Here is a 26,502-nt window from a genome sequence, read left to right as displayed (position 1 = left end):
CCAAGCAGACGAAACCAACAAGCGCCAGTATACGGTACATGGGTATGCTGCTCATTCACCTTTATATCTCTGGTAACTACATGACAATTGTAGAAGAGTTGGCTATGAAGGAACATGCCGCTGGCCTAATGTGTTCTTGTGTGGTTGAATGATATTATGGCATTGGATCAGCGTTGTGAGACATCAATTGACGGCCCATTTGTCCTGCATCCAACAACGGTTCTCGGCATGCGACTCTGGTCACCAATCATCACACAATATATGGGTCGAGGCAGCAACTCCGCACACGAAGCGCCGCCTAACCGCGTTATCCCCAGTCACCAACTGCTGATGTGGCATGACACGATGCTTCAATATTTGACAGGCTCGTGTACAGTTGGTATTCTTAGACGGTGGTTTCCAGGAGGTGCATGGATTCACCACCCAATGCAGGCGTATGTGTGTACTTTACATGCAATGCAATCTCGAGATCGCCGGAATTCCAAACAGGCCGGGTAGCACAACATACCGTAAGGCAACCCAGAGCTGCAAAAGGTTCAAGGGTTGCCGACATCAAGCCGTGGCACAGACACTCAGATGAAGAACTTGATGACTAGGAGGAGGGGAGAGCCAACTGCAGTCTTAGTAGTAAACATGCACTGCTGCTAACAAAACGAAGATTGATCGTCTTTTAGAAGCAACCTAATCTCGGTGGCTTTCGAGGGCTTTCGCAATCGGCTCGAATTTGAGCCGCGGAAGACGACCAGTTACCAGATCTCCGGGATGACAAACTGCCGCCCTTGGCCGCCTGTCAGCCTTGATTTGGATCATGACGGGTGTTGATGAGGTGCTGCTAGTGATCTGGGCTACCACTGCTACTGTTTCATGGTGAGCCAGAGAAAACAGACCAATGCAAGTATTGATACCCGCGTTTAAGTGCCAGCATGGCCGCTACGACCGAGTGAGCATAGGATGCAGAGTCTTTCGGGTTCCAGGGCCCTCCATGCACATGACAACGATGCAAGGGATCGGGAGAAGAAGAAGAAAGGAAGGAAGAGAGAGAGAGGGAGACAGAGGGAGACAGAGAGAGACAGAGAGAGGGAGAGGCCAGGTCATCACGCCTCGAGCCGAGACTCGGAGACCCGCACAGCCTCCGGTGTCTCCTCCGAAAGTACCACTACTGAGCTGCCCCGCCATCAAGGTTACAGTGCCTGTGAGTTGAGGTTTTCACAAGTTTAGTACCTACTATTACCTTCCTGTAGAGACTCGGCTTTGTACCACCAGGATGTGGTTGATAGGTACCTACCTATATTGATTGGAAGGTGCTGGGAAAAGGAAAGAGAGGATGGATTCACAGATTCCCAACAGTGTTCAAGACTTGTTTGGATATCGATTGCTTCAACTTCTGTTTGTGCCTCTACTTCTTTCCCCATTGTTCTTTTCCTGTGATTTCATCTGTCTGAGACACTGATGAACGAGAACAACTGAAACCTCAGCCGCACCCAAGACATGATGCATCATGAAAAAAAAAAAAAAAAAAAAAAATNAAAATTAAAAAGAAAAAAAAAAAGAGTAATACTACATGCATCTACTTCGCACACTCCCACACCCATTTTTATCGTGGCGACGGAATGGCAATATTTCAGCCCCAATACTGCGACTAGCAGCAAGCTCTACAGTAGGTATGTAAGGAGTAACCGGCCGTCTCACTTGCAGCAGCAACTTACTAAATCGAGGGACAGTCCCCCCGCCGAGGTCCGCATCGCGCCATGCCTTGTCAAATTCCTAGCAGGACCACAATCGGCTGCTATTACTATTACTACAGTACCTCATCATCGCTGGCGGGAGGACCCGTCAATATATCGGGTAGCAGGCGATACTACCTACCTACTAGTAGTGCTAATGTAGGTAGGTTAGTACCTACATACTTTGAGGGAATGCCGTGGGGACTCGGTGGTCCCCAGCAGGAGTCCATAGCAGGTGGGTATGCGAGTCGGAGCCTTACTCGAGCATAGACTACATCCTGCACGTCCGTCAGTGATATGCATATATATTGCCTGCCGGCAAGCATTTAGACTAGTAGATTCATCTTCCTTCTCCATACCTACCTACCTACCTCCATACCTACCTACCTATACCCACCTTGCCAACTCAACTTCTACACATCATCATCCTCTACACCTAGAACCGATAATACATCCCCAAAACCGGTGGTATGTCTCCCCTGTCTCTCAGCTGTCACTCTCGGGTCTCTCTGCTCAACTTCTCCTACCATTTCCCCGTCCACCCGTCACTTCGCTTGACATATACACAACGTGCTGACATCGAGTTTCTTCTCATAAAATAGACACCCCAGATCAACCCAGTCAACCCATCACAATGTCTGTCCTTGAAGTCGGCGACTCCTTCCCGGACAACGTGTCCTTCACCTACATTCCCTTTACTCCCGAGAGCAAGGACATCACCAGCTGCGGCATTCCCACCAAGTACAACGCCAGCGAGGGTAAGGCTCTACCTTGATACCATACGCTTCTTCTCCCCTTGCCAATCCAACCTTTGGCTATCGTCTTCTCTCATCATACTAATCACGTTTCGAAATCCCAACCAAAACAGAGCTCAAGAACAAAAAGGTCGTCATCGTGGCCGTCCCCGGCGCCTTCACGCCCACCTGCCAGGCCAGCCACCTGCCCGGCTTCATCCACAACATTGACGCCCTCAAGGCCAAGGGCGTTGACCAGGTCATTGTGATTGCCTCCAACGACCCCTACGTCATGTCCGCCTGGGGCAAGGCCAACTACACCAATGACGACTTTATCGTGAGTTTCTCTTTTGCTTTTTCTTTTCGCCGCCCCTCTTCTTGGAGTTGTTTGTTTACTTCTTTGCCTGCTTATTTGCTTCCTCTTTCTCCCCATGTATCTATTTTCTTTGTTTTACCCCTCCTTGACAAAGTGCTCATTCTTCCCCCCCCCCCCCCTTCTGTCATTATCTCCTCTCTGTGGGACGCAAATTAGCTAATACACGGACGCAAAAAATTTTTGTCTACAACAGATCTTCGCTTCCGACTCGGAACTTGCTTTCAGCAAGGCCATTGGCTGGACCCAGGGCGATCGAACTGCCCGGTACGCCATCGCCGTCGACCACGGCAAGGTTGTCTATGCCGCCAAGGAGACGGAGAGAGGCGTCAATGTCTCTGGAGCCGAGGCTGTCCTGGCCAAGCTGTAAGCTTGCTTTGGACTCTTTGGTCTCTATTTGGAGTAAAGAGAGAGAGAGAGAGAAAAGCAAGGAAAGAAAAACGGGCACTTCGGAGAATGAGGTGTTTTTTGGGGGTTGATTCAAGGGTATCATCATCAAGGGACTAGATAGCGCCATTGAGGAGTCAAATGATTTCATTCACACTGGCTGCTCCCGGAGCCGCTTTTGGATATCGTATTCGTGTTGATGGGCAAATTGTGACAATCATGGTGAGACAAGGGTTACTAAAAGAGGCACATGATGAGGAAAGAAAAAGCAAAGACGGCAGTTGTAATGAATTGTTCGGAAGGACTTTCGTTGGCGGAGAAGAAAGAAAGGTCCTTGTAAGGGAGGAAGAAAGAAAGGGTGTATCAAGAGTCCGTCAAGAGTACCTCGAGAGCATGGCGAGATCATATAGACCGGCTCGCCTCGAGATGAACCATGGCAGCATCACGTCAGAAGCAGGAATCACTCGGCCTGTGTCATGACTTGACGGGCTTGTATGTGTTGTTTGTTTCGCAGCAACAGGTCCCATATACGTAAACCCATTGCACCGGTATGTCATTTGCTCAACTACCAATGCACCCTATGGCATTCCATGCACCCGATATGTGTAGAAGAACCGGCCGGAAAGAGACAAGAACCACAGACTCCATACGTTGTTTCATTTTGCTCATCCGCTGCGCTGCACACACACAACACATCCGCCTTCCCCCGTTCCGTCATCCGTCGCCATCGGATGCCCAGTTTTTTACCCTTTCGTCCTCAACGCTTTCAGCTCCAGACGCTTAGCGGGATCGGGCAGCGACCTTAAACGCGGCACCCTTGGCGCCCTGCTTGCTCACGTTCCGCTCGGTCTTGGCCTTGGAGGCGACGGCGGCGTTCTTGGCCTTCTCGGCCCTCTTGGCGGCCAGGGCAGCGGCCTTCTTCTCCTTCTCCTGCTTGATGGCCTCGGCGCGAGCGGCAGATCGGGCCTCGGGGCGCATAGACCGGCGCTCCTTGATGACCTCGAGGGAAGCACCAACGATGGCTCGCTGGGACTTGACGGCACGGCGAGTGCGCTTCTTGGCAACTTCCTGCAGAGGTTGTCAGCGGTTGTCCAAATTTTCCCCAGAAAATGCCGCGAGGCAGATGTAGAGGCGAGGTCGTAGGTGTAGGAGATGCATCTGTATGTCGACATGTCGAGGCATGGACAAGCCAGAAGTCCATTGACCCGCATCCCTCTCTCACATCATTGCCCCTTATCGTCGCGTCGGGGAGAATGAGCGGCTGTTCTCGTTGAATGATCGTACCTCAGAGATACCCTTGCGGTGCTGTCGTCGGTACAGGACCGTCCAGGCAATGCGACGGGGGTTCTTTCGCTGCAGGAACAGTGACTCGGACTTGCCGTTGGCGAATCGGAAAACCTTGCTGTCGCCACGGACATAGATCTTACCCTGTTGAGGAAAAGCAAAGAGCAGTTAGCAGCCGTAGGGTGTGAACAGTCTTAACGTTTGGCTTGACTTGGTTTCCGCCCCCCTCCAGAGAGTGATGACAGTATGCAAGCAGGGTCGTTTCGATGCGATGTGGTGTTTGTTCCTCCCAATTCCATCATGCAGCGCTTCTGCCCATTCGTCCTGCCAGCGCAGTTCCATCACGTTTGCCTCGTCGATGCTCTCCCGTCTCCTCCGTTGTCAAATCGTCCTCGTCCAGCATCCCCATTCCCATGACGTCGCATATCGCCAACTCAGAGTCCAAGGGCAGAAACCAAGCAAAAGCGAGGGCTGAGAGAAGGGCAGCAGCGTACCTTTCCAGGGTAGATCCTCTGGCCGGAAAAGCTGTCTTCGTAGGTACGCATCTTGCCGCGTTGTGTGGGTTGTTGGCGACAAGGTGTATCGTCGGGTTTGGCGTTTGGAGCAGAAAAAGATGGGTTGAGCAGCCGGTTCGCTGGGATAGGTTCAATTTCACGAATTGGTCGCTGTGTGGTCAAAATGACTAAGCCGGGCCTAGGGCAGGCGTTTGTGCGCGCCAAAATCTCGGCAAGTGGGTAGCGCACGTGACTTTGCACATGCTGTGCTCATTGGTGGGGGCATTTCGGGAGAAGAGCAGAGAACGAGCGAAAGACGGCTAGGAGCTCCAATTGCCTGTTTCGGCCGGCACACCACATTTTCCAACCTTGAGTTTACCTGCGATGCCTCGACTTACACGGACTCCAACATACCCTACCAGTACCTAGCATGCTGTATAACGACGGGATGATTTCATAATCATTACGGCAATATAGGACCAACTCAAGCAAATAAATGACGTCTCGTGCAAATCTCATTGCGCGCACCGTCATCAGCCAGTTTGATAAGCTCCCGTCCAAGAGGAAGCCCCGTGTTCGCGACAATGGCCTTAACGAATGGGTGCCCCTGAGCGGCATCGTTGCCGAAAGGAATGGTGTTTTGACCTGCCTAGCTTTGGCGTGAGTTGAAATCCAGTTTCTCCAAATTTAACAAACATGTCAAACAGTCCTAAAATGATGATTATAGCACGGGCATGAAATGCCTTCCGGCATCGAAGCTTGCCGAGGCCAAGGGCGTGGCCATTCATGACTGGCATGCGGAAGTTCTGGCGATTCGGACATTCAACCGCTTCTTGTTGGATGAGTGTCAGACACTCACTGAGGGTAATAGTCATGAGCATGAAAGCATCCTGCAGAGTAGTCATTGTCAGATAATCGATACGGAGACTGGTCGCTCCAGGAGACCCTTCAAAGTGAGAGAGGATGTGAAGCTTCACATGTACTGCTCTGAAGCTCCGTGTAAGTTAATGACACGTTTTCGAAACAATCCTGAATTTTTCCCCACGAAAGTACCGTATAGCTCATTGACATCAATGTTAGGTGGAGATGCCAGCATGGAACTCATCATGGCCGCTCAAGCAGACGCCTCACCATGGCAGCTCCCGACCTCCAAGCCAGTATCATCCGGTGCATCAACAGACTCGGAATCAGACTCTGCAGCTCAACTCCCCGGACGAGCCTACTTCTCCCAGCTGGGCATCGTTCGCCGCAAACCTGCCCGCGGCGACGCTCCGCCCACCCTATCCAAATCCTGCTCAGACAAGATCTCCCTGAAGCAGTGCACTTCGCTGCTCTCATCGCTCGTATCGCTCTTTGTCGACCCGGCAAACGCTTACATCGACACCCTCGTCCTCCCAGAGCCGCAGTACTCTGCAGCCGCGTGTGAACGAGCCTTTTCGCCCACTGGCAGAATGAAGCCCGTGGCCGGCAAGCAGTGGCCTGGCGGTTACGCCTTCAGACCGTTCAAGGTCGAGGCCACGAGCGTCGAGTTTGCCTTTTCCAAGAGGGCGGTTCAGGCCCGCTCTGAGGCCATCTCGGCTAGCAATCTTGCTGCTACGTGGTCGGCTTCTGGCTTTGAGGAGTCGATTCTGGGGGGCGTGCTTCAGGGGAGGAAGCAGTTTGACGTGAGAGGCGCCAGCAAGTCCTCCAGGAGGCAGATGTGGATCATGGCGAAGCAGCTCTCCGAGGGTCTCTCGACTCCTACTTCAATCTTCGGTACTACTGAGGATGCTGAGGTTGTTTCCGAGGCTGGTAACCATCGGGCACTGCAAGAGCACGTATCATCAGCAAGCAGCTACCAGGACATCAAAGATGGACCTCTGTTGGCTGAGCGGAGGCACGTCAAGGCTCAAGCTCGACAGCTTGCGCTAAAGGGCTGGATGCGGAACGAAGGAGACTCCGGCTTTGGCATAGCATAGCATAGATCTGAACATTCTCCCAAGGTGGCTTCCATCCCTTGGGCAACAATGCAGGCGGTAGAGCTTCACATCGTTTCAGGGTGTTCGAAGGTTGGTCATTTTTTTTTCTTCCTTGTATCCGGATACAGATTGGCCTCTTTGTACAAACCCCTTCCCCCCCTCATCCCTTGTTTTGGCGTTCATCATTACTAAAACTGACGTTGCCGCAATTCCCTTTCCCACGCTCAAATGTGCACAATCCGGCGGGTATGAGCGTACCCGAACTCGTGATGGTAAAAAATAACAAAATACACCAATTGGCAACGCGCAGAGATCCTGCCCAAGGAAAAAGAGAGTGTCCATTTCTTGTCCTCTCCACCCCGACGCAGTCTCTCGGCTCGTAACCCAAGGTCGTCATCGTCCCGCTGCTCGGAAGGTGTAACGCAACGACAGCTAGAAAAGAGGAAAGAAAAGAAACGAAGAGGAAGAAGGAAAAATTCCAGACATGCCCCCCCGCCAAATATGTTCATTTTCAGCTTTCGGTTTTGTATCCGGTTACAAAATACATGCCTTTGTTATTTTTGCTTTTTTCTCTTTTTTTTCTTCTCTTTCTCTTTTGCAAGGTTCAATCTAGAACCTTACTCGACCTTGCTCTCAAAGTTCTCGCCCTCGACCAGGTCGGGGATCTCGTCGTCATCCTCGCCCTTCTCAGCCTTCTGCATGTTCTGGTAGCTCTCGGCGAGCTTGCGCAGGGAAGCCAGGGAGTCGGGGCCGAGCTGGTTGAGGATACCGGGGACAAGCTCGGTGAGCTCCTTGTCCTCACCGTTGCCGTAGATGGCGAAGGTGTTGGACTGGACGGCGGCGTGGACTGCGAACAAAGCATCACGTCAGCATCTCGTTATGGCGATTGTATCGTCGTTTTTGCTTTTTGTTTATTTTTTTGTGGGTTATTTGGGGGACAGCCGAGGCCTGCTTGCGACGATATGACAAGGGACGGGACGTACCCTTGGGAGCGGCAAAGTGGATGACGTTGCCGTCGGACTTGAACATGTTGACCTCCTCGATGGCCTGGATGGGCTGAGTGTTAAGCTTCTTCAGGTTGGCCTGGAGCTTCTTGTCATCGTTGTTGGACCGGGCGGGCGCGCGCTTAACCGGTCTTCGGGGGGTTCCCTTTCCACTGCACGGCGCAATATGTCAGTTGATCAGTTCGTCATCGGATGGTGTTGATGCGGCAAGCGATCTGTCGAATTTCGAATGGTTGTGGGTTTTTCTCGAGCAATATGTGAGGAGGAGGGGTGGTGGGAGGGGGGGGCCAGTGGTGGTTGGTGATGGCGACGACGTAACATACCCTGCGAAGCGACGACTTGTTAGATGACTGAGTCCAGTATCAAACAGCGGAAATTCATAAATCAATGGATCAGTTCAACAATGGACGCAACGTACCGATTCGGCCGGCCTGGCCAAGCTTCTTGAGGCGCTCCTGGACGTCGGACATGATGCTTGTTTGTTGTGCGGAAGGCGAACGAACTAGGGGTGGGAAATGCGGGGGGGGTTGAGGTTGGAGGAGCTACATTTTTCAATTTCGCCTTGACATCAGCTTCTCTACTCTCTGCCGTTTTATTTCGCCGCACCAGGGCCATTCGAGCTCGGAAACGAGGGAAAAGAGCCGCAGAGGAAGCCTCGCGGACTCGAAAAATAAATCCAACGTACCGAAGATTCGAGAGTCAAAAGGGGGGGGCGGAGAGCTGGTCTCTGTCGGTTTGTTCTTTTTCGTCGCCGTCGGCTTTCGTTCGATTATGAGCAATGGTTCAAGCGGCAAGAGTAGGTTTTGTGCGTGCCAAGACTTTTCTGCGCGCCGCGGAATATCTGTTTCGCCGACCGCTGTCGCAATGGATGCCCTCATTCCTCATCCTGCGAGATACATACCTACCTACTTTTTAGGCACGCTGAGCTGTTGCAGCTGCAATTGAAGTAGTACCGCCATACTCTCTCTGAATAATTGCCTGGACTGGCTGGTTTGTCTATACAAAATATTGAATCAAACTTGACCACTCTCATGAGATGTGTCCTGTGAATTCTGGCCGCAGATGTTACAGGCCACGCTAATTCGTTGCTTCACGGACCTACTGCAGCTGAGCTAAGCAAGAGCTGCGCAACAAAGCTCTTGATACGAAAAGACATGCAGGCTGCGAGCACAAACGTAGAGATATGAGGAAACAGTTGCCTTTTATGCCTCGTTTCAATTTCAGTAACGCAGTACAAATCAAGCATACCCAAATTGTCGTGCACTCTACAGTCACAGCGGGGACAAAACCAGGTGCGGATGAATACTGTCTGAAAGAGAGATGTCGGGTATATCATTCAGTTTGACACTTCCGTTCGACGTGCTATAGTATTCATAGAAAAGGGGAGGGTTTTCATCATCTCATAACATAAAAGGACTTTCTCGTTTCTGCACAACAAACATCTCCTCCTGTTGCAATACTCATCCACCATTTTCCCCTACCCGCTTTACCAGCTAGTCGGACCAATCCCAGGACCAGTGGTTGGCGCAACCCTCAAGACGGCAGCGCCCTCGGCATCCAGGTTGTTGTTGATCACAGTGTTTCCCCACCAGTCGGGGAAGGTGGCATTGCCCAGGCCCAGGCTCAACCCGACAAGGACGGTGCACAGAGCAGTCCCGATGTCGAGAGCACCAGACAGCACATAGTTGTACTGAGTCCACCAGCCGAGCCAGCGTCGTCGAACCCACCAGTTGAAGATGAGGCCGACAATGCACCACTGGGCGAGATACCAGGTCGTCGCCGGGGGAATCATGCCGGCAGCTCCAAACAGCGCAGGGAAGACCACGTAGCGGAGCATGGAGCGAGGGTAGCGCCGGGCGAGGAGCCACTGGACAAAGGGGCACAGGAAGCCAATCAACCAGAACCAGTTGGTCCAAGAGTACCTGGGGTCAAACAGTCAGCCCATATTTCTCCTTTTGTTGAACACCGTTTTCGAGGATTTAAACCAAGACACTTACAATTGACCAGCACCAAACACCAGCTTGGGACCAATCACACCCCAGATCACACTGGCGTTGTAAAAGGTACGAGCGTTAGGGCAAGTAAGACCCTGAGGCTGATCGGGGGTGCAAATGCCATCGATGTTGCCGAGCAAGAAGTTGTAGGCCGCAATCTGCACAATAGAGAGCCAGATGACGGCAAACGCCTGGGCGCCAAACATGCTGCGGGGAGGGATCTTCATGTAGTGACCGACTTTCATGTCAGACACATAGGTGAGACCGTTGTAGGTCATCATGTAACCCCAGGACTTGAACAGCATCATGGCAACGGGGCGGCCCGGAAGCATATAGCCGAAGATCATCTCCGTGATGATGTTGAGACCAGTTTGCTGGTTGGTAATGGCTTGAACCATGCCCACGGGGATAAAGAAGAAGAGACCAATGAGAATACACAGAATGAAAGCCCAAGCAGGAAGATGCGTTGGCCATGCCAACGAAGCAGCCATGCCGAGTCCAAACGAACCAACGAAGATGATTATGAACCACCACTCAGGTGTTTCACGATACTTCCTCATGAGCTTCATGTGAATATCAGGTTCCTCAGATCGTGAGTCGACAGATCGACGCCACACATCAGGGCCATAAAACAGGACAATGTGGGTAATGGTCGAGATGAGGCCGGCAAAGCCCATGCCGTAGGACAGCGAAAAGGCAGGGCCCAGCAGAATAGGGGAATACTCCCTATAGGCCGTCAAATTGACGGTATAGTCGGGGTTGAGGATGCGGCTCGTGTTGTAGGGCTGGGCGTAGTGGTCAAAGTTTTGGTTGGCACTCAGGGGTAGATAGCGGTAAAACTCGGGGCCAGCATAGGCAAGGCCAATGATTCCGAGGAGCATCACGAAGATGCCGGCCGCAACGTTGGCAATGGCAAAAGCCGGAGTCTGGAGAGGAGAGAGCAGGAACCCCGAGATGATTGACCAATCAAAGGAGATGGGCAATAAACCAAGTCCAGTATTGCCTCCGAAGATTTGATTGACAACGACGTTATTTGGGGCACACCACACTGGAAACATGAAGAGCTGAAGGAACTGAGCAATGACTTGAGGAATCCATTCCCAGCAAAAGGTACCAGCGGCGACAAGGAGGAAGAAGCTATATCGACCAATCTTCCAGCCGTTAGTCATGGCGGGGTCAGCGGCTGAGTGGTCGTGCAGAGAGTACATGACGGTGGTGGTGATGAGCACAGCGGGCCAGACCATGGATGAGGGCCAGACGAGGAATCGTCGAGCGACGCCAGCGACACCGAAGCCCATGGCTTGAGTGGACAGGATGAGGAGAATCTGGAAGCCCCAGCCGAGCTTCTGGCTGTAGAAGATCTCCTGGGCCAGCAGGATGTCGATGGCATAGGAAGCAGCCGTTCCGGCAGCCGTCATCATGGTGATGATGGTGTGCTCCTTGACGTTGAAGGGGCCGGGGTTGAGCTCAAACTTGTGGCCGAAAAGAGTGAACGTGTAGTTGGGCATGACGCGGGCCCAGAAGCAACCAATACTGTACAGCGCCGGTCAGGAATTGTTGCTCACGCTTAGACTAGGACAGCAACGTACGGGTAAGAAACCAACTGCACGACAGTAGACGTGATGGTGATGGGAGCACGGCGAAGGGTGAGCAAGATGTTGCAGGCGGCCACGATTGTGCACATGACGGCGCCAATAACCCAAGCTCGGATGGTGTCGACCGGCATATCCTCATCTGTAGGGGGTACCTGAATTCACGTCACGTCAGTCAGTCAACCGGCAAAAAGTCGACAGAAATGCTGTGCAAAGGGTGTCATGGAGAGCCATACCGAAGCGCGGACTTCCGGGTAGGGAGAGTCCTCCTGGATGAGTGACTCGTCAATGGCCGCCTCCTTCTCGACATTGCCCGAGGCCAAGGCCTCGTCAATGTTGTCGAGTTTGTCGATGTCGAGGAAGGGATCCCATCGATGCTGCTTCCTGAAGTTGCGGAGCTCAGACTCGACATTTTGAGACTCCCCGGGGAGGACGTCGGCACCAGAGGACACGGCCTCGGTCTCGACGCGAGCGTCACTCTTGCCAAACTTGAAGCCCATCTTGGATGCTGTGCTGTGTTACCACTCCAGTCAAGTGTGGCGATCGCCTTTGAGCAGCAGCTGAAAACGAGAAGAGCTGATGGGCCTTGAAGAGAAAAGGAGGGAGCTTCGAACAGCGAGGGGAGAAACTCGGGGTGTTTATACTACTACCACCACCACCACCACCACTATCCGGCTATGATCGCCTTCCAAGGTTGCAACAACACCATTGTCTGTGCTGTGTCTTGCTGATATGGGTGCTAGTAACTGGCTGCGGGGACGGTTGGTGGCTTGACCCAATGGCCTTGGGATGCATTCTGATGCTCCCGTTTCGTCCCCTTGCCGGGCATACAAGCCATCTACACTTGTGGCTGTATCTTCCTTCTCTGGTATTTTTCCCCGATCTGCCGCTCGTCACCAGAGGTCGCCTTGTCCGGAGGGACCCTTTGCAAATGGAGAGCGCGCCTAACAAAGATGGTGGCGGCCAACCTCTCGAACTAGGGCCTCGGGGGCTAGTCCACCATTAGGCAAGGGATGCCTGACTGGGGTCTGGAGAATGGGGGCGACAGGCCCTCAAGGCGATTTGACCATGATTGTATAGGTGCCAGGATAACGCGCGAGTTTGCGAGAGTCTCCCCGGGAGAGGCAGAGGACATGGTGGTACTGTTGGTGAACTCGGTAGACATTGGTCGTTCCATCAGCCCGCTTCGGTCTCGATAAGCTCTAGTGCTGGGTTTAGCCGTGCACGGTGAGCACACGAGAGGCCCATTGCCAAGGCTCGCCCTCTCCAAAAGGTCCCTCCGTTGTGAGACAATGTGGCGATGGTCCCTCGGTTTAGAAGCACAAATGCTCCGACTCGCAACGATACGTTTGCGGCTCGGGACAGAGTGTGCCCACCTGCCTGATGCGGTCCTGCTCTCCCACGGCACGGAAACCGCCCACAATCACCCTCATTGGTGCCGCGCCATGCGACCAGGGGGTGGCCGCTTGCATATCAGCGAGCTATTTCCTGTGGGGTGTCCGTCGCTCGGATGCCTACTGGGTGGCCATTCGCCGTTCCAGCTTCTTGTCAAAAGGTCCTCTACCCTCAACCACAAAGGCCCTTTTGAGCGGCGCAACGGCCAGCGTTGGCTGGACAGGTCAAGCCTCGCCTCTGGCGCCCTTGGTTCCTCGGCTAGTGGATAGATCTCTTCTTGTCTAGTGGCCAATAGCGGTTTCTCTCCAGCCTAGAATGACGGGTGTCAGGGCTGAACAAGCTGCAAGTCAAACACATGGGAAAGGAAAGGAGTAAGGAAGGGCGAAGTGAACATACTGCACAAACACGAACCAGCCGAGGGCAAGGGTCCGCCCACCACAGGCTTGAGAAGTGGTGGGTTTTCAATGATGCCCGTAACGGATGGTCCGAGTGGCACTTTTACCCTTTACCCCAGGAGAGGCCCAATAAGCCGGGTATAGGTGGTATAGGCCTCAAGGTTGTTGCCAAGCGGTACCAAGTACGGTGCCTTATCGTCGGCCATCCATGAGCAATTTACCAGGGGAGTCCGGAAACCATCACCTGCCGCAGGGCCTTGTTCCTTATTCGTGCAGCCACAGACTTGATTCATTCAGTAGTACTTGATAACCTCAAATTGGTAACAAAGACTGCCAGCGTTCTGGAGGGAAATAAAACAAATCCTCAACGCTTCGTCTGCTAGAGGACGTACTGCCTACTCCGCGGCTCAGCGAAGACTAATCGGCCGCATCGACAAGCGGTATTCGCAGAAATCGCATGTTCTTATCAGCAGGCGGGTGAGCTTGAGACAGCGCCATCATTGGAAAAGCCATGGCTCCGCAGCTGGGAGAGGGATCCAGACGAGGCGAGCATGGTTGGGCCGAGCCTGTTTTCCACTTCTCACATACTTGTACACTCGCTCGCGTTTTCCTTGCTAGGATGACAGCGTGCTATGTCATCACACAGCCTGCTGGTTCTGGCCTTGCTGGTAGCCATGTGTTCAACGCTTGAATCGTCCTCCGTATCTCGTGCTTAAATGCGTACTGTAAATCCTTCGGCAGGTACCGCTGCAGGTACAGTGTACTGTTGAAGTCCGTCACTGATGCGAACAACACCGGCTCCGTAGTACCAACACCGATACGCCCATAGACAGTAATCTATATGCAATAGGCGGCAAAAAGTGCCGAGAGTATATCCATCAATGCCTACCTGATGCTTGGTAGACTATATCGAAAGGATGTGGATGAATAGAGAAGAGAGCTGGGACCATATGAAGTACATGGACGTAAATGTACCGCCTGCTATACGAAGCAGTAGGTCGTACAGTACGAAGTACTGTGTACGAGGATGCTGAAATCGTGGAGTAATATGCTAAGGTATCGTCCAGGAACAGCGAGTTGTCTCTTTCGTTGCTGATAGCATCGGGCGGCGGCCGGCGTTGTTCACCCTCCTCTTCTTCCCCTCTCTCCTCGCCCAAAAGGTCCTCGCCCTCCGCATATTGGTTGCTGTTGGTTCAGCCTTCGAATCACTTTTTCCGTTATCTTTAGCTGACGACATAGTTGCGCACAGGAATGCAAAGCCCCGACAAGTCTCCCGTTATCTCAAAGCGCAGAGTACTCTCGTCACAAGCCATGTCAGCGAGTGAGCATCGAGCAGCCGTTTCCCGTCGCTTTCCATCGATATTGGATGTATAAGCTCAGCACATGGTGGCATTCTCGGATCCTCGCAGAGAAATGTTCCATCGTCACCGAGCAGCCACACTCTCTGTTCCGCCTGAGCGACTTCCAATGGGTATTGTACTTCGTGCCGGTATGGGGAACACCCGCGGCATTGCCCTCGTCTTAGCACTTCTTTTCTCTCAAATGCTCCGGCACCTATCAAGCTGTCCCCGCATCGCCTGCATGGAGGGACGGCTAGACTAGGGCCGAGGTGGCTGAAAACTAGACGAGGATGAGGACCCATGCAATAGCAACCGTTTTTAGATGCACTTTTGCTCGGCCAGATGGCGCTACTGCGTCTGGAGCCACATGCCGAAAGAGTACGCCTCTGTCGCCGGTTGTCGCGTGCAATTGAACACCATATAGCAGAGCTGACAGATCAATCCAGTAGTCGTTCAAGTTGATACCAAAGAGGCTGACTGAATGAAGGAAGACTGCAGAGTGCTCTGCCGCCAGCCATCCTTGACGCAGTTGCTCCGTCAAGTCGGCTTGTGTGAAGATCGAGAGAGCGGCATGCGGGGGAGGGTTCTCGAAGCGTGAGTGTGGACAGCAACGGGCAGAGATCTTATTCTCCCGCGTCATCTCTTCTGCTCTCATCTCCTAATGCAACATCTTGCTCTTGTAGGCATGTCCTGGTCGTGCCTTGTACGTCGTAGTGAGTAATACTACACACGGTAGTATCCCGTAGTAATAACTATAAATGCACATCAAGGCTGTCATCAACACAGCTACAGACGCCATCCTAGCTGGCCCCTGTGCTCCGCAAGGTGAGTCGGCAGCTGCTAGCAAGAACAGCCTTGAGCTGTGCTTCATTGTCCGAGAATGAGCTTCATCATGTGAGGACGATGTTCGGAGAGGCCCGGTGCTCGTCGTGCCGCCACTGGGGATCCTTTGACACCGACATCCGTCTTCAGCCATGGAGCTACCTGGCAAGCGTAGTACGAGTACTTCGTACGCAGCGGCGCGTCGTGTTTGTTTGCAGCAAGAGGGCCTTTTGCGTAGCCCGACTGCGCACAAGTCACCAAGTGATCTGGGACGTCCCTCGCAAAATATCCGCCGAGACGGCGCGGCTGATACCTGCCCAATCCTTCTGATTGATCCGAGGCATGGTGAGAGCCATGTCAGAATAATCGCATCAAGGGTGTGGTTCACAAACAACATACCCCATTCTTGAAATGGGCCATCCGTTGGTTATACGGAGGAAGCCATCGTAGAATCTGCGTGTGATGATTTGTTTGGTGGAAGGATATAGTGTCATGGTTTCTTCGTATGTGCTGCTGATGTTGTATGACTAGGGCTCTTTGAGCCGAATGGTGGAAAAGCTCCGGCCATTGTCTAGCTTCAGTGACGAGTGGGAAGCTGTAGAATTGCAAAAAGGTAGATCTGATGTTTCGCGGGGAACGCAATGGCGAGGCATTCTGTGGGAGCGATCATGGCTCCTGAGTAACGAGCCTCCATCACCGGACTCTAAGCGCTGTGGCCGTATCACTGTAGGTCGACTGTTTGCTCGTACCTGCGTTGCTTGTGGCAATACAGACATTCGCTCGAAGTACTAAGTACATGTACTGTAGTCTGAGCCCAGAGATCGGACGAGGAGCCGTCGCCACACTGATACGAAGTGATGAATGGGCCTCGATAGATGTTGGAGGAAATCTGGCCCTGGTCTCAGTCTTTGGGGCTCTTCGTCAGACGACCGACATGGCCAGTCATGAGTCTCCATGTACAGCTGAAGCAAGGCAAGACCCCAGATAATGCGCATGGAACCCCCGTAACCCGACCCGGCGTTGGTGTGACGGGGCATCCGTCATCCGTCACCCACCGAGGCAGCATGGGCCAACGGAGACACGGTGACATGAGACTCCTTGACCAAGCTGATGGAGCACAATGAACGGACTTTTGTCACTGCCAAGATCGGTCGGTCTCTAGCGTACAGGCAATAACTCGGCCAACATTGAGCACTCGCCACGAATGTTCGGCCAGCCCGGCTGCTTGCTTGTGTGTGTGCTGTCCAATAGTCGGTGCGTCTGACTTCAAGACATGCAGCTCTTATCGGGATGAGTAGTCTTGTCGTCTCGATTCCATCCTGGCTCTGTCCTTTGTCGTTGTATTGATCTCTGCGTCGGGGTTCCCGCCCCGTACCTTGAGCAAACTCTTGTGATCAATGTTTCTCAGCGTAAACGTGATAGAGTTGAAGACAATTCAGCAGCGAAAAAATCAGCCGTAGATAAGCTTGAAGGGCGAATGCGTGTCAGCCCTGTAATCCTTCACATCACTCAGGAATATCACGCGCTCGTGATCAGCGATGTATCCTTTGGACACCATATCAGGGATAGTCGACGTTGCTGACAATGTTGACATTGATTGCTGAGGGCTGCAACCAACGACTCAGCCCATGCTAATCGTAACGAGGGTGAGAACCAGTTCCCTGAACCGGGCCCATTTCGCCACCAACCCCGTACCTCTCCATGGCCTGGAGTCCAGGCAGTTTCCGTCGCCACGTGTGAGTCGCAGCTCGAAGAGAGACCCAATTAGCTGCCTATCTCTTCCTCCATGTGGCGGCACATGTTTTCTCTTTCTTCCCATTTTTTTTTTTCCATTTCGATATTGACGACGCGAAACCCTCTTATCGTAAGCAGCCTTGCATGAATCCGGCAGAGAGCCAAAGTCGACGGCAAGCAAACAAACGTATTATACAAGCTGCCTCCTTGTACTGTACACAGAAGCGGTGTGGGCGACAGCGAACTTGTTCAGAGCTGCCGCATCAGTCTTTTTTATTTTTCGAGGCCAGCTTGTCGGCGCATCTCTTCTCTCCGGGCTGCTGCCTCCTGTTGCTGTAGCCTTGCTGCTTCCAGGCCTGCTTTCTTCTGCCTTTCTTCTTCTTCTTTCATGACTGCCCAAACTGATTCAGGGCGTTAGTCTCCGCCTTCGTGGACAAGGATGGACAATCATCTGGGGAAGATGCGATGGACAAACTTGGTTTATCAGATTTGGAGTACTCCTTGAGCCGCGTGACGAACTGGTCAAACTCTTGCTGCCTCTCCTCTCTGCCCTCCAGGCTCCTCTTGAGCAGCTCAGGATTGTACCTGGACCTCAGCTCCTCCTCAGTTGGCACCAGCCAGAAAGTCAGTGCTGGCCCGCCAATGCTGATGATTGATCCGCTGTGGTGAAGACATGGCGATTAGCGACAATGCCTTGTGCCCATCATCGACTTGTGGGAGAGTCGAGTCGAGTCAAAGTGCTACTCACCCCACCAGGACCTTGATCCACAGTCCCCAGTTGATGGGTTTCTTGGGAGGCATTTTGCAAGTTGTTGTTTGAGAGGCTGAAATGAGCAAGCTGGGCCGGCTGGGACGATGATATGCTGGTACAGTTGTCTTTTCGATTTCTGTTCCGACAGCTTCAAATTTACGCACCTGGGGACAGGAGCTCTTGCGTCAAGTAGTTTTGCAGCCAAAGAGCAGGCGTCATGGAATTTTGGATCGGCGTGCTAGAGCTTCCAAGGTAGGAAGGCGGTGAAGCGGAGGCTGCTTATATAAGTGCAGCTAAGCTGGCACAATCATGTCGAAAGAAAATGAGCCTCTTGTTCACGCTTTGGGGGTGTTCAACAATGGAGAGGCATATGGAGGAGATGTCGAGTTGTCAGGACGATCAACTTCTTGATGGTTAGAGACGGCAAGGAGGAGCGAATGCAGAGATTGGCAAGGCCGTACGTCAGATCTCCGTTGCAGGCCTGAGGCACGGAAATTAAACTCGCGAGAAACTAAGGGAAGGAAAGAGAGCCAAGCATGTGACTGATATGGAAGGCTGCTTGGTAACTGTTGATTCGATGACGTTGCTGAACCCGAATAAAGTCAGAAGGATTCTGCTCGAAAGAATGATGCAATGCTGTCTTCACAATGGTTCTGGGTCTCGGTGGCTGAATGCCTTATGGTAGGTAGGCTTTTTGTTGCACACAAGTTTCGGTGTCATACCCTATAATGTGCGGGTGGAAAGGCTGTGATTTACGTTGAGCGTGGCGGTCGTAAACTCTGCTGCATCGGTACAAGTATGCTTGCTAGAATCTCATGTACAAAATATCGTCTCCTTGCTACTTATTCGGCCGTGCTTCATGATATGCTGCTATCTTGATCACACATTCGTCTGGATGGCATGATCACACAAGTAAAAGGTAATGCGTTGCATCCAAACGTTGGGGAGCAGCACACGGGCCGTAACTGTACCTATACCCAGAAACACTTGGTCACTTCTTCCAGCGAACAGCTGCATCGACGCAAAAAAAAGAAAGTTGCGATCTGTGTGGCTTGAACACACGACCTTCAGATAATTAATTGGAGATTGAAGTTTGGAGGTACTTCAGTCTGACGCTCTCCCAGCTGAGCTAAGACCGCGACGATGTGGATCACAACAGAGCAAATCGCTCCATATTGTGACGCTGAGGAAATTGAAGCTGCATAATGCGGGCTTTGCGATTCAATTGTAGACTCTTTTGTGGTTGTTTCCAGGAGGGTGAAAGGATAGAGATACTGGGACACAAGCAGAATCAAAGTGAAACTCGGGGATCATGTGCCGAGTTTCAATAAAGTGCCACGGAGGAGGAGTGGTGGGCCCCGCATGAATGTGATGTGAAATGTTCGATTCAATCTCCTCGGCTTCGAATATTGTTTGAATGGGCTACCTGTACCTGCGAGCAAAGACTGTGATCCTCAGCGTTGGTGACGATATGTCGAAGAATCGACCCTAAGAAGTGATATACTGTATTAATGGCTATTATTGGAACTGCTGGATTGGCCCCAACACACCGGGTCCTCGTGTTGTCCTACAGCAGACCTTGCTGTTGTATTACTACAGACCGTTGGGCTCAACCAAACTGGAGAACTGCAGGGACCAGAGCTTCAGAAGGTGTGCTTCCCCTCTCTTCACCCGAGTGAGCCGGTGGCTACGTTGAGAGAAGAGAACAAAAAAAAACTCCAGCGAACTTGGCCGTTTTAAGGGACTTGAAGGATGGGGGATTGGGGGATCGGCATCGTGCATACGAGACAAGGAAAACGGCTTCTATGGAGAGGGGACAAGCAATTGGGACTTCGAAGTGCCGGGATTATTTTCAACAGCGCTCAGAATGCGGAGCACAGAAACACCAGTCACGAGCCTGAGAGGGCCTTGATGCGACGCCAAGGGAATGACCCAAGGGCACCGAGAGGCACCAGATGAAATCGATTGGGCTGCGACCCCGGTCAGCGGCGGGCTGTCATGCGGACGGCCTCTCCAGGAGTTGCCAGGTCACAATGAGCCGGTGATAGTTTGATAGTTGTTGCAGAGGTACTGTAGTAGTAGTAGTAGTAGTAGTAGTAGTAGTAGTAGTAGAGTAGTAGTAGTAGTAGTAGTAGTTTTGATGAAAGACGTGAAGGAAGAAGGTGACGAGGAGGCCATATTGCGAATATATGTAGTCACACCATCACCTCTGGTTGCTGCTACTATTCCTGCCTAGTCCTTATACGAACATGATTACTGCAGGGACCGGGCGTTAATCAAAGCACCAGTAGTAGTCAAACAGCTTGACACCCTCCGTCTTGTGTTGTGGCCGGGATTATTTTGCCGGTGTGACGCCCAACTCCGCTCGGGGTCCCGGTCGTCTCAAACCACTGCACGCGGTGTTTCTTCCAACGCTTTTCCTGTCGAATCGGGGGTCCAACGCTGACGGGCGGGAAAAAAAGACACACAGCAACAGAAGCGTCGACGCTCCTTTTTCTTCTGCCTCTACCGACCAACAGTCGCTCCCTTTTCCCCCTTCGTCTTGTGCCTGAGCTTGTGCGACATTCGAGACTCGGGCCAGGGCTGTCGGAGGGTGCAAGCGAAGCCAGCAGGGATATTGAAATTCTGTTGTTTTTCTTTTCAGATTCCCAGTTTCTGTTGCTCCTCAGACGAATAGGCCAAAGCCATCCATTCCTTGACCAGCTGGCGGCTAATCAATGGTTTGTTGTCATCGTTGCTGACGTTGTTGAGACCCAACGACCCTCGCACACGCAGAGACACATCGCCCGGTTCGAGACACGACTTCGAATCCACGAACTGAACACACGCGCCTGTCCGAACCCTCGAGGCGAGACACGACGATCTCCTACTTGCTCGGTAACGCAGCTTGCTTTGAGCCTCACATACGACGAGCACACGCACGCCACGAAGCAGAAGCAGCATACAAGGACAAGAAAAGCAGCACAAGCAGCAGCGGCATCTGCGCGGGCTTCAAGCGGGTGCCTGTGCGACCCTGTTGATTCACCCGGCGGCGCCAACGTCTGCCAACCGGAGAGCGGCGCTGGGGTTGTCATCTCGGCTTGGTATGGGCCTGCTGAGACATCTTGCCGCTTTACTCTTTTGCCCTCGACCTCCCATCTCTCTCTTTCCCTTCCGCTATTCCAGCCGTGTCTTGATAGCAGCATCAGCCATCGCATGAGAGGCACCTGCGGAAGACAAAGAACGATTAGCGCCTCTAGTATCTTGTCTTGCCCCAGCCGGCTAACATACCTTTTCTGATTGTGCCCTCTTTCTTGTTCTTTCTCTTCATCTTTTCTGGCGTGGGCGTTTGCATACCAGTACCCTTTTGTATCTGCCAGCTATAGCTTTCAACTTGCTCCTTGCTCTAGACTCTCGAAATCGATACGAGCGCCGAAACCGAGAGAAGGGGAAAAATCAAAATCGTTCGAAGCAGAGAACAAGTATAATCTTAATGGCGTACGAGGGTGGATACAACGGTGCCCAACAGCGGCCGTACGCTGGTTCGGCAGCACATCCTGCCATGGCCAGAGGCTACGGAGGACCAAACGAGTACCATCAGGACGATGGCTATGGCGGAGGCGGATATGGGCCAGAATATGGAATCAACCAGCACCAAGACGCCGGCTATGCCCAGGGCCGGCCCGGCCCGGCGAGAGGCGGCCGCCCTCCGCAAGAGGGAGGCCGAGGAGGCCCTCATATGATGCCACCAGAGGGGCAGCGGGGGGCCAACTATCCCCCGAGAGGCGGCATGGGTCCTGGGAATAGGGGCAGGCCGAACATGCCTCGGGGAGGAGGCCCAGGCCCAGGTCCAGGTCCAGGTAAGCCTTTCCCAATCCTGCCATTACACTCGAGCCCGGATTTCCGTGAAGCCCGGTCTTCATCAACAGCCCAGTTCCGCAACACCCGGCTTCACCACCAAAGCCTGGAGCATAAATCAAAGGAAAAAAAACAGGCTCTAACTTGCAGTCGTCAACTCCCTTCTAGGTGGCCGACAACCGATGAACAACCCTCGCATGAACGCCCCCGGGCCGGGGTATGCCGACGGCAACTACCAGCTCGCAGACCAGATGTCGCAGATGGACCTCAACGGACAAGGACACCGACAACCTCCAACCCGAAACGGCTCCCAGAACTACGCAGACCCAAGACACGGACAGCCCAGGCAGGCACCCGGCGGCTACGGAGACTACGGCGACTACGCAGACGGCGGATACGGAACCCGGCCGCCACCGAATCAATACGGAGCGCAGCGAAGCATGACGATGCCGAACAGCGTTGCTGCTGGGCGAGGAATACCGCAGAGGCCGGCCACGACGACGGGGAACCGGCCCCCGCCGCAGAGGACATACCCTCAGGACACTCAGGGGCCGTCGCCGCAGCGTCAGTATAGCAATGCCAGTGGCCACGGCCCGGGTCTCAACGGCTACGGTCCTGGCCCCGGTCAGCATGGCGACAATGGATACGGCGCCCCCTCGTATAACAAGGCAGTCGACGACCTGTACGACTCCTACTACGACGAGCCGAGTGCCAACACGCAGCATCTCAACCCGCAAGACTCGCGTATGCTGCAGACGCATGCGCGCCAGGAAAGCCGCTCCAGCATGCCCGACTTCGACGCCATCCCGGCACACAGCAAACGAGACTCGTTTGAGCAGTCGATGCGGCCGGGCAACGAGCAGCCGCAGCAGGGGGCTCACCAGACGCCCAAGCTGGTCCACGCTCGGTCCATGGTAGAGCTGCGCGAGCCGCAGTCTGCCGTCTTCGAGATGACTGGCGACATTCCCGAAGTGCCGGCGATTCCGCAAACGCATGCGTATCAACAGCAGCAACAGCAAGGATACGGACACAACGGCTACGGTCAAGGACATAATGGTCCAGGATACGGACAAAACGGATACGACCAAGGACACAATGACCAAGGATACGGCCAAAACGGGTATGACCAAGGATACAACGGGCCCGGAGGATACGCTCAGCCGCCGATACCTCGAGGCCCGAGTGCGCCTCCGGGCCCGGCTGGGCAGCATCCCGGCTTTGCCAACAGCCGCCCGCCCATTGTCAGGCCGGGCACAGCCGCTCCCGCGAACCCGGACAGTCTGCCTGCGCATCCGACGCCGGTGCGGCCGGGCTTGATGGAGAACTCGCCGGTGAATCCGAATGCGAAGCCGCCTCCGGTCCGGAACTACGGAGGCGGTCCTCAGATGGGGCAGCAGCCGGTGCAACAGTATCAGCAGCAACAACAACAACAGCAGCAGCAAGCATCCATGCAGCCGCAACAGACGCGACATTCAGGGCCATCGCAACATCCAGAGCAGCAACAGCAGCCGTATCCTCAACAGGCACCGCCTCCGGTACGGCCGAAGGAAAAGGAGCCTCCAGTCACTCCCGGCGAGCTGGAGCACCTGAGGATGGTCATCAAGGGCAACCCCAACGACCAGGCGTCTGCGCTCAAGCTGGCCAAGCGGCTCATCGAGGCCTCTGACGTGCTCGTTCCCAACATTCCCGACGCGCGAGCAAGGTCCAAGGCCCGTGAGCGATATCTCGCCGATGCCCACAAGATCCTCAAGAAGCTGGTCAGCTCCCAGAACCCGGATGCCATGTTCATCATGGCTGACGGCACTGGCAGGGGCTTGTTCGGCCCCGATGCTGATTCCAAAGAGGCCTTTACGCTCTACCAGTCGGCGGCCAAGCTGGGCCACGCCGCGGCCGCGTATCGCACGGCCGTATGCTGCGAAATTGGCCACGAAGAGGGCGGCGGCACGCGCAAGGATCCCATGAAGGCCATCCAGTGGTACAAGCGCGCGGCGACTCTGGGCGATCCGCCTGCCATGTACAAGGTCGGCATGATCCTGCTCAAGGGGCTTCTGGGCCAGCCTAAGAACCCGCGGGAGGCGGTTGGCTGGCTGAAGCGGGCGGCTGAGCGGGCAGACGCGGAAAACCCGCATGCCCTTCACGAGCTCGGGCTGCTGTACGAGTCGGCCCAGGGCAACGATGTCATCATCCGCGACGAGCAGTACGCCCTGTCTCTGTTCCAGCAGGCGGCCGAGATTGGCTACAAGTTTTCACAGTTCCGGCTGGGCTGTGCTTACGAGTACGGGCTGCTGGGATGTCCCATTGACCCCAGACTGTCCATTGTGTGGTACTCGAGGGCCGCTCAGCAGGAGGAGCATCAGTCGGAGCTGGCCCTGAGCGGCTGGTATCTGACCGGCAGCGAAGGCGTCCTAGGCCAGAGCGATACCGAGGCGTACCTGTGGGCGAGGAAAGCTGCTGTTGCCGGGCTGGCCAAGGCAGAGTACGCAATGGGATACTTCACAGAGGTGGGGATAGGCGTCCCGGCCAATCTGGAAGATGCCAAGCGGTGGTATTGGCGAGCAGCTGGTGAGTCTTATCGATCTTCTTCCATTCTGTAGTTATGATGCTGACGTGGTGATGCTATAGCCCAGGATTTCCCCAAAGCCCGAGAACGGCTGGAGGATCTGAAGAGATCCGGAAAGGAAAAGGCTCGTCCTCGGGAGCGTATCTCGCGAAGCCGCATCGAGAAGCAAGATGGAGACTGCGTGTTAATGTAGAGACGATCATCTTCTTTCTTCTTTCTTCTTTCCTTTCTTCTTCTTCAGTTTAATCTTCTTCCTCTGTAGTGTAGGGGGATAGACGAGAAGATGCAGGAAGTCTCTTGTTGTTTTGGAGGCGTAGTGATAAGGAGGAGGCAAGAAACAATCAAGGATAGCGAGTTGGGTGTTTTCTTTTTCTCTTTTTTTTTTTTTCTCCTCTTCTTTATTTTCTTTTCTTCTTTCTTTTTCTTTTTTGTTTTAGATACCAAGTGGGTAGAATGGAATGGGTTCATGGAAAGCTGACGTTGGTTCTACCGATGTCTGCATATTGTTTCTGATGTTCGTCTTAGACATGAGCAGTGTTTTCTGACGGGTTCTCTCCCGTCCCTTCTCTTCCCCCCCTTCCCCATTTATGCCCAATACAGGTCCAAACGGGTTGTGAGGTATTATACACGTAAATGACTCGATCAAAGACTTGGCTTTTGAGCAGAAAAGAGCCAGTGCTGATAGTCGCCCACAAGACGATGCCAAGGCTGAGCGGCGGCCGTTGAGAGGCGTCGCATGATGAACGACTCGCTGCAGAGTGACGTCGTGGATGGTGTGATCCGGGGTCATGTCGACCCTCCGAGGTGTTGAGCATTGGATACGGAGCTCTAGCGGCTGATCAGACATCAATCAACAGCCGCAACCGGGGGCTTCTGCTGCCTGTCAAATGCTCGTCAAAGAGCAGTGTTCCATGGCCTCGTAAGCACGATGAGCATCTGGTTGCAAGGGCTTGAGGGCGAATAGCCTGCAGTGGGACAAGGGATGGAGCGGCAAGCCCTGCGCTCGCTTGGACTTGTGTGTCTATAGTGCAGGTAGTAGCGTCTGGGTAGCATCACCGCCTGTTTGCGAATCCTGCGGGGGAAGATTGTCGACCGCGTGAGCCGCAGTAGAAGTCCATCTCAAGCCCTGATCCCGGCCAGCATATGGACCCCCGTTCTGTACATTTGCAGGTTCAAGGACAGTGCTCGAGGTGAAGCGCATCTAAATCCCTCCTCTAGAAAGTACTGGTCCAACGGCTGGCGCCGATTTACTGCCTTTGGCGATGAACGCGCTGGAAAATCAAACGTGGGAGGAGTGGGCGCTCGACAAAGCTCCTTGTCCGTTAGCTCCAGTGCCACCACATCGCTCTAGTAACAGCACGAGGCGTCAACCGGGCGAGCTTCCAGGGCTCAAGCAAGCCCCCATGGTCCCCGCTGCCGTCATCAAACATGGAATGGCCAGGCGTATCCATGGCGGGGAGCCCTTGAGCCAGTGGGGGTTCCCAGGCAGTGGCATGTGCAGCAGCTCGGGCGCTTCACCTGACTCGCCGCGTTGGCTGCGGTTGGACCATCCACTGCTGATTGTGCCATGTCCGGGGTTTGGGAGAGGCTAGCGCCGTAGTTCTCTGCTGCTGATCAGCCATTGTCTATCAAGGTGGTGGTGCCGAGAAGAGGGCTAGCAAGGTAGGTTGGGTAAGGGAGGCAAGGGAAACGATACCCTTGTTTCCACTGACGAGCCCTCCCACCCTCGTCCCAACCGGACACCGACATCATGAGCTAAGGCTGTTCTGCCTTCTTCTCGGGGTCCGATAACGTCTGGTCTCTTCTGTCCGGGTGGCCATCCAAGGCCAGATCTCGCGCTAGGTAGATAGAAGTTGCAAGATCTCGGGGCCTTTCTTTCGTGATTAGCCAGCCATCAGTCTGCTAAATTGTTAGCACGTGCGGAGCAAGAACGTTCGAGACACTGACTTCATTCCTCCACCCTCTGGCATCTTCCTCTCCTCCATCATCCTTCTTGTATATGTTCCTCTCCGTCTCCCCCTACTCGCTACCTGTTCCTCATCTTCCGTCTTCTGTATAGTTACTCACCTCGTTTTGGCTTTTCCTCCCTTGTGCCCTCTAGCTGCCATCTCGCCCTCGACTTTC

The 26,502-nt window shown here is 53.7% G+C and overlaps 8 protein-coding genes across 8 annotated transcripts; 3 read left to right on the top strand and 5 right to left on the bottom strand.

The window, feature by feature from the left end:
* Positions 1-2,335: 2,335 nt before the first annotated feature.
* CCMA1212_004705 (Putative peroxiredoxin pmp20) lies at positions 2,336-3,201 on the top strand (the record flags this gene model as incomplete). Its single annotated transcript, XM_073702000.1, has 3 exons — positions 2,336-2,482; positions 2,593-2,795; positions 3,028-3,201. Exons 1-3 carry the CDS (start codon positions 2,359-2,361, stop codon positions 3,199-3,201), a joined length of 501 nt encoding a protein of 166 aa, XP_073559660.1. The 5' UTR covers positions 2,336-2,358.
* A 797-nt stretch (positions 3,202-3,998) lies between these two features.
* CCMA1212_004704 (uncharacterized protein) lies at positions 3,999-5,047 on the bottom strand (the record flags this gene model as incomplete). The annotated part of the gene is made up of 3 exons (XM_073701999.1): positions 3,999-4,286; positions 4,503-4,646; positions 4,997-5,047. The coding sequence occupies 3 exons, from the start codon at positions 5,045-5,047 to the stop codon at positions 3,999-4,001; spliced, it is 483 nt and encodes a 160-aa protein (XP_073559630.1).
* A 445-nt stretch (positions 5,048-5,492) lies between these two features.
* Positions 5,493-6,954, top strand: CCMA1212_004703 (uncharacterized protein; the record flags this gene model as incomplete). Its single annotated transcript, XM_073701998.1, has 3 exons — positions 5,493-5,656; positions 5,724-5,995; positions 6,077-6,954. The coding sequence occupies 3 exons, from the start codon at positions 5,493-5,495 to the stop codon at positions 6,952-6,954; spliced, it is 1,314 nt and encodes a 437-aa protein (XP_073559665.1).
* A 617-nt stretch (positions 6,955-7,571) lies between these two features.
* CCMA1212_004702 (uncharacterized protein) lies at positions 7,572-8,428 on the bottom strand (the record flags this gene model as incomplete). Its single annotated transcript, XM_073701997.1, has 3 exons — positions 7,572-7,801; positions 7,938-8,110; positions 8,373-8,428. 3 exons carry the CDS (start codon positions 8,426-8,428, stop codon positions 7,572-7,574), a joined length of 459 nt encoding a protein of 152 aa, XP_073559666.1.
* Positions 8,429-9,444: 1,016 nt separating this feature from the next.
* Positions 9,445-12,253, bottom strand: CCMA1212_004701 (Sexual differentiation process protein isp4; the record flags this gene model as incomplete). The annotated part of the gene is made up of 5 exons (XM_073701996.1): positions 9,445-9,880; positions 9,956-11,485; positions 11,542-11,699; positions 11,781-12,057; positions 12,249-12,253. 5 exons carry the CDS (start codon positions 12,251-12,253, stop codon positions 9,445-9,447), a joined length of 2,406 nt encoding a protein of 801 aa, XP_073559667.1.
* Positions 12,254-15,541: 3,288 nt separating this feature from the next.
* CCMA1212_004700 (uncharacterized protein) lies at positions 15,542-15,900 on the bottom strand (the record flags this gene model as incomplete). Its single annotated transcript, XM_073701995.1, has 2 exons — positions 15,542-15,809; positions 15,896-15,900. The coding sequence occupies 2 exons, from the start codon at positions 15,898-15,900 to the stop codon at positions 15,542-15,544; spliced, it is 273 nt and encodes a 90-aa protein (XP_073559668.1).
* Positions 15,901-17,503: 1,603 nt separating this feature from the next.
* Positions 17,504-18,031, bottom strand: CCMA1212_004699 (uncharacterized protein; the record flags this gene model as incomplete). Its single annotated transcript, XM_073701994.1, has 3 exons — positions 17,504-17,631; positions 17,706-17,890; positions 17,979-18,031. The coding sequence occupies 3 exons, from the start codon at positions 18,029-18,031 to the stop codon at positions 17,504-17,506; spliced, it is 366 nt and encodes a 121-aa protein (XP_073559675.1).
* Positions 18,032-21,453: 3,422 nt separating this feature from the next.
* CCMA1212_004697 (Chitin synthase regulatory factor 3) lies at positions 21,454-24,571 on the top strand (the record flags this gene model as incomplete). The annotated part of the gene is made up of 3 exons (XM_073701993.1): positions 21,454-21,820; positions 21,969-24,380; positions 24,441-24,571. 3 exons carry the CDS (start codon positions 21,454-21,456, stop codon positions 24,569-24,571), a joined length of 2,910 nt encoding a protein of 969 aa, XP_073559751.1.
* Between the last annotated feature and the right edge of the window lie 1,931 nt (positions 24,572-26,502).

The sequence above is a fragment of the Trichoderma ghanense genome, assembly GCF_004382785.1.
Source record: "Trichoderma ghanense strain CCMA-1212 chromosome Unknown scaffold_4, whole genome shotgun sequence".
Classification (NCBI taxonomy): domain Eukaryota; kingdom Fungi; phylum Ascomycota; class Sordariomycetes; order Hypocreales; family Hypocreaceae; genus Trichoderma; species Trichoderma ghanense.
This window is presented reverse-complemented; position numbering and strand designations above follow the sequence as displayed.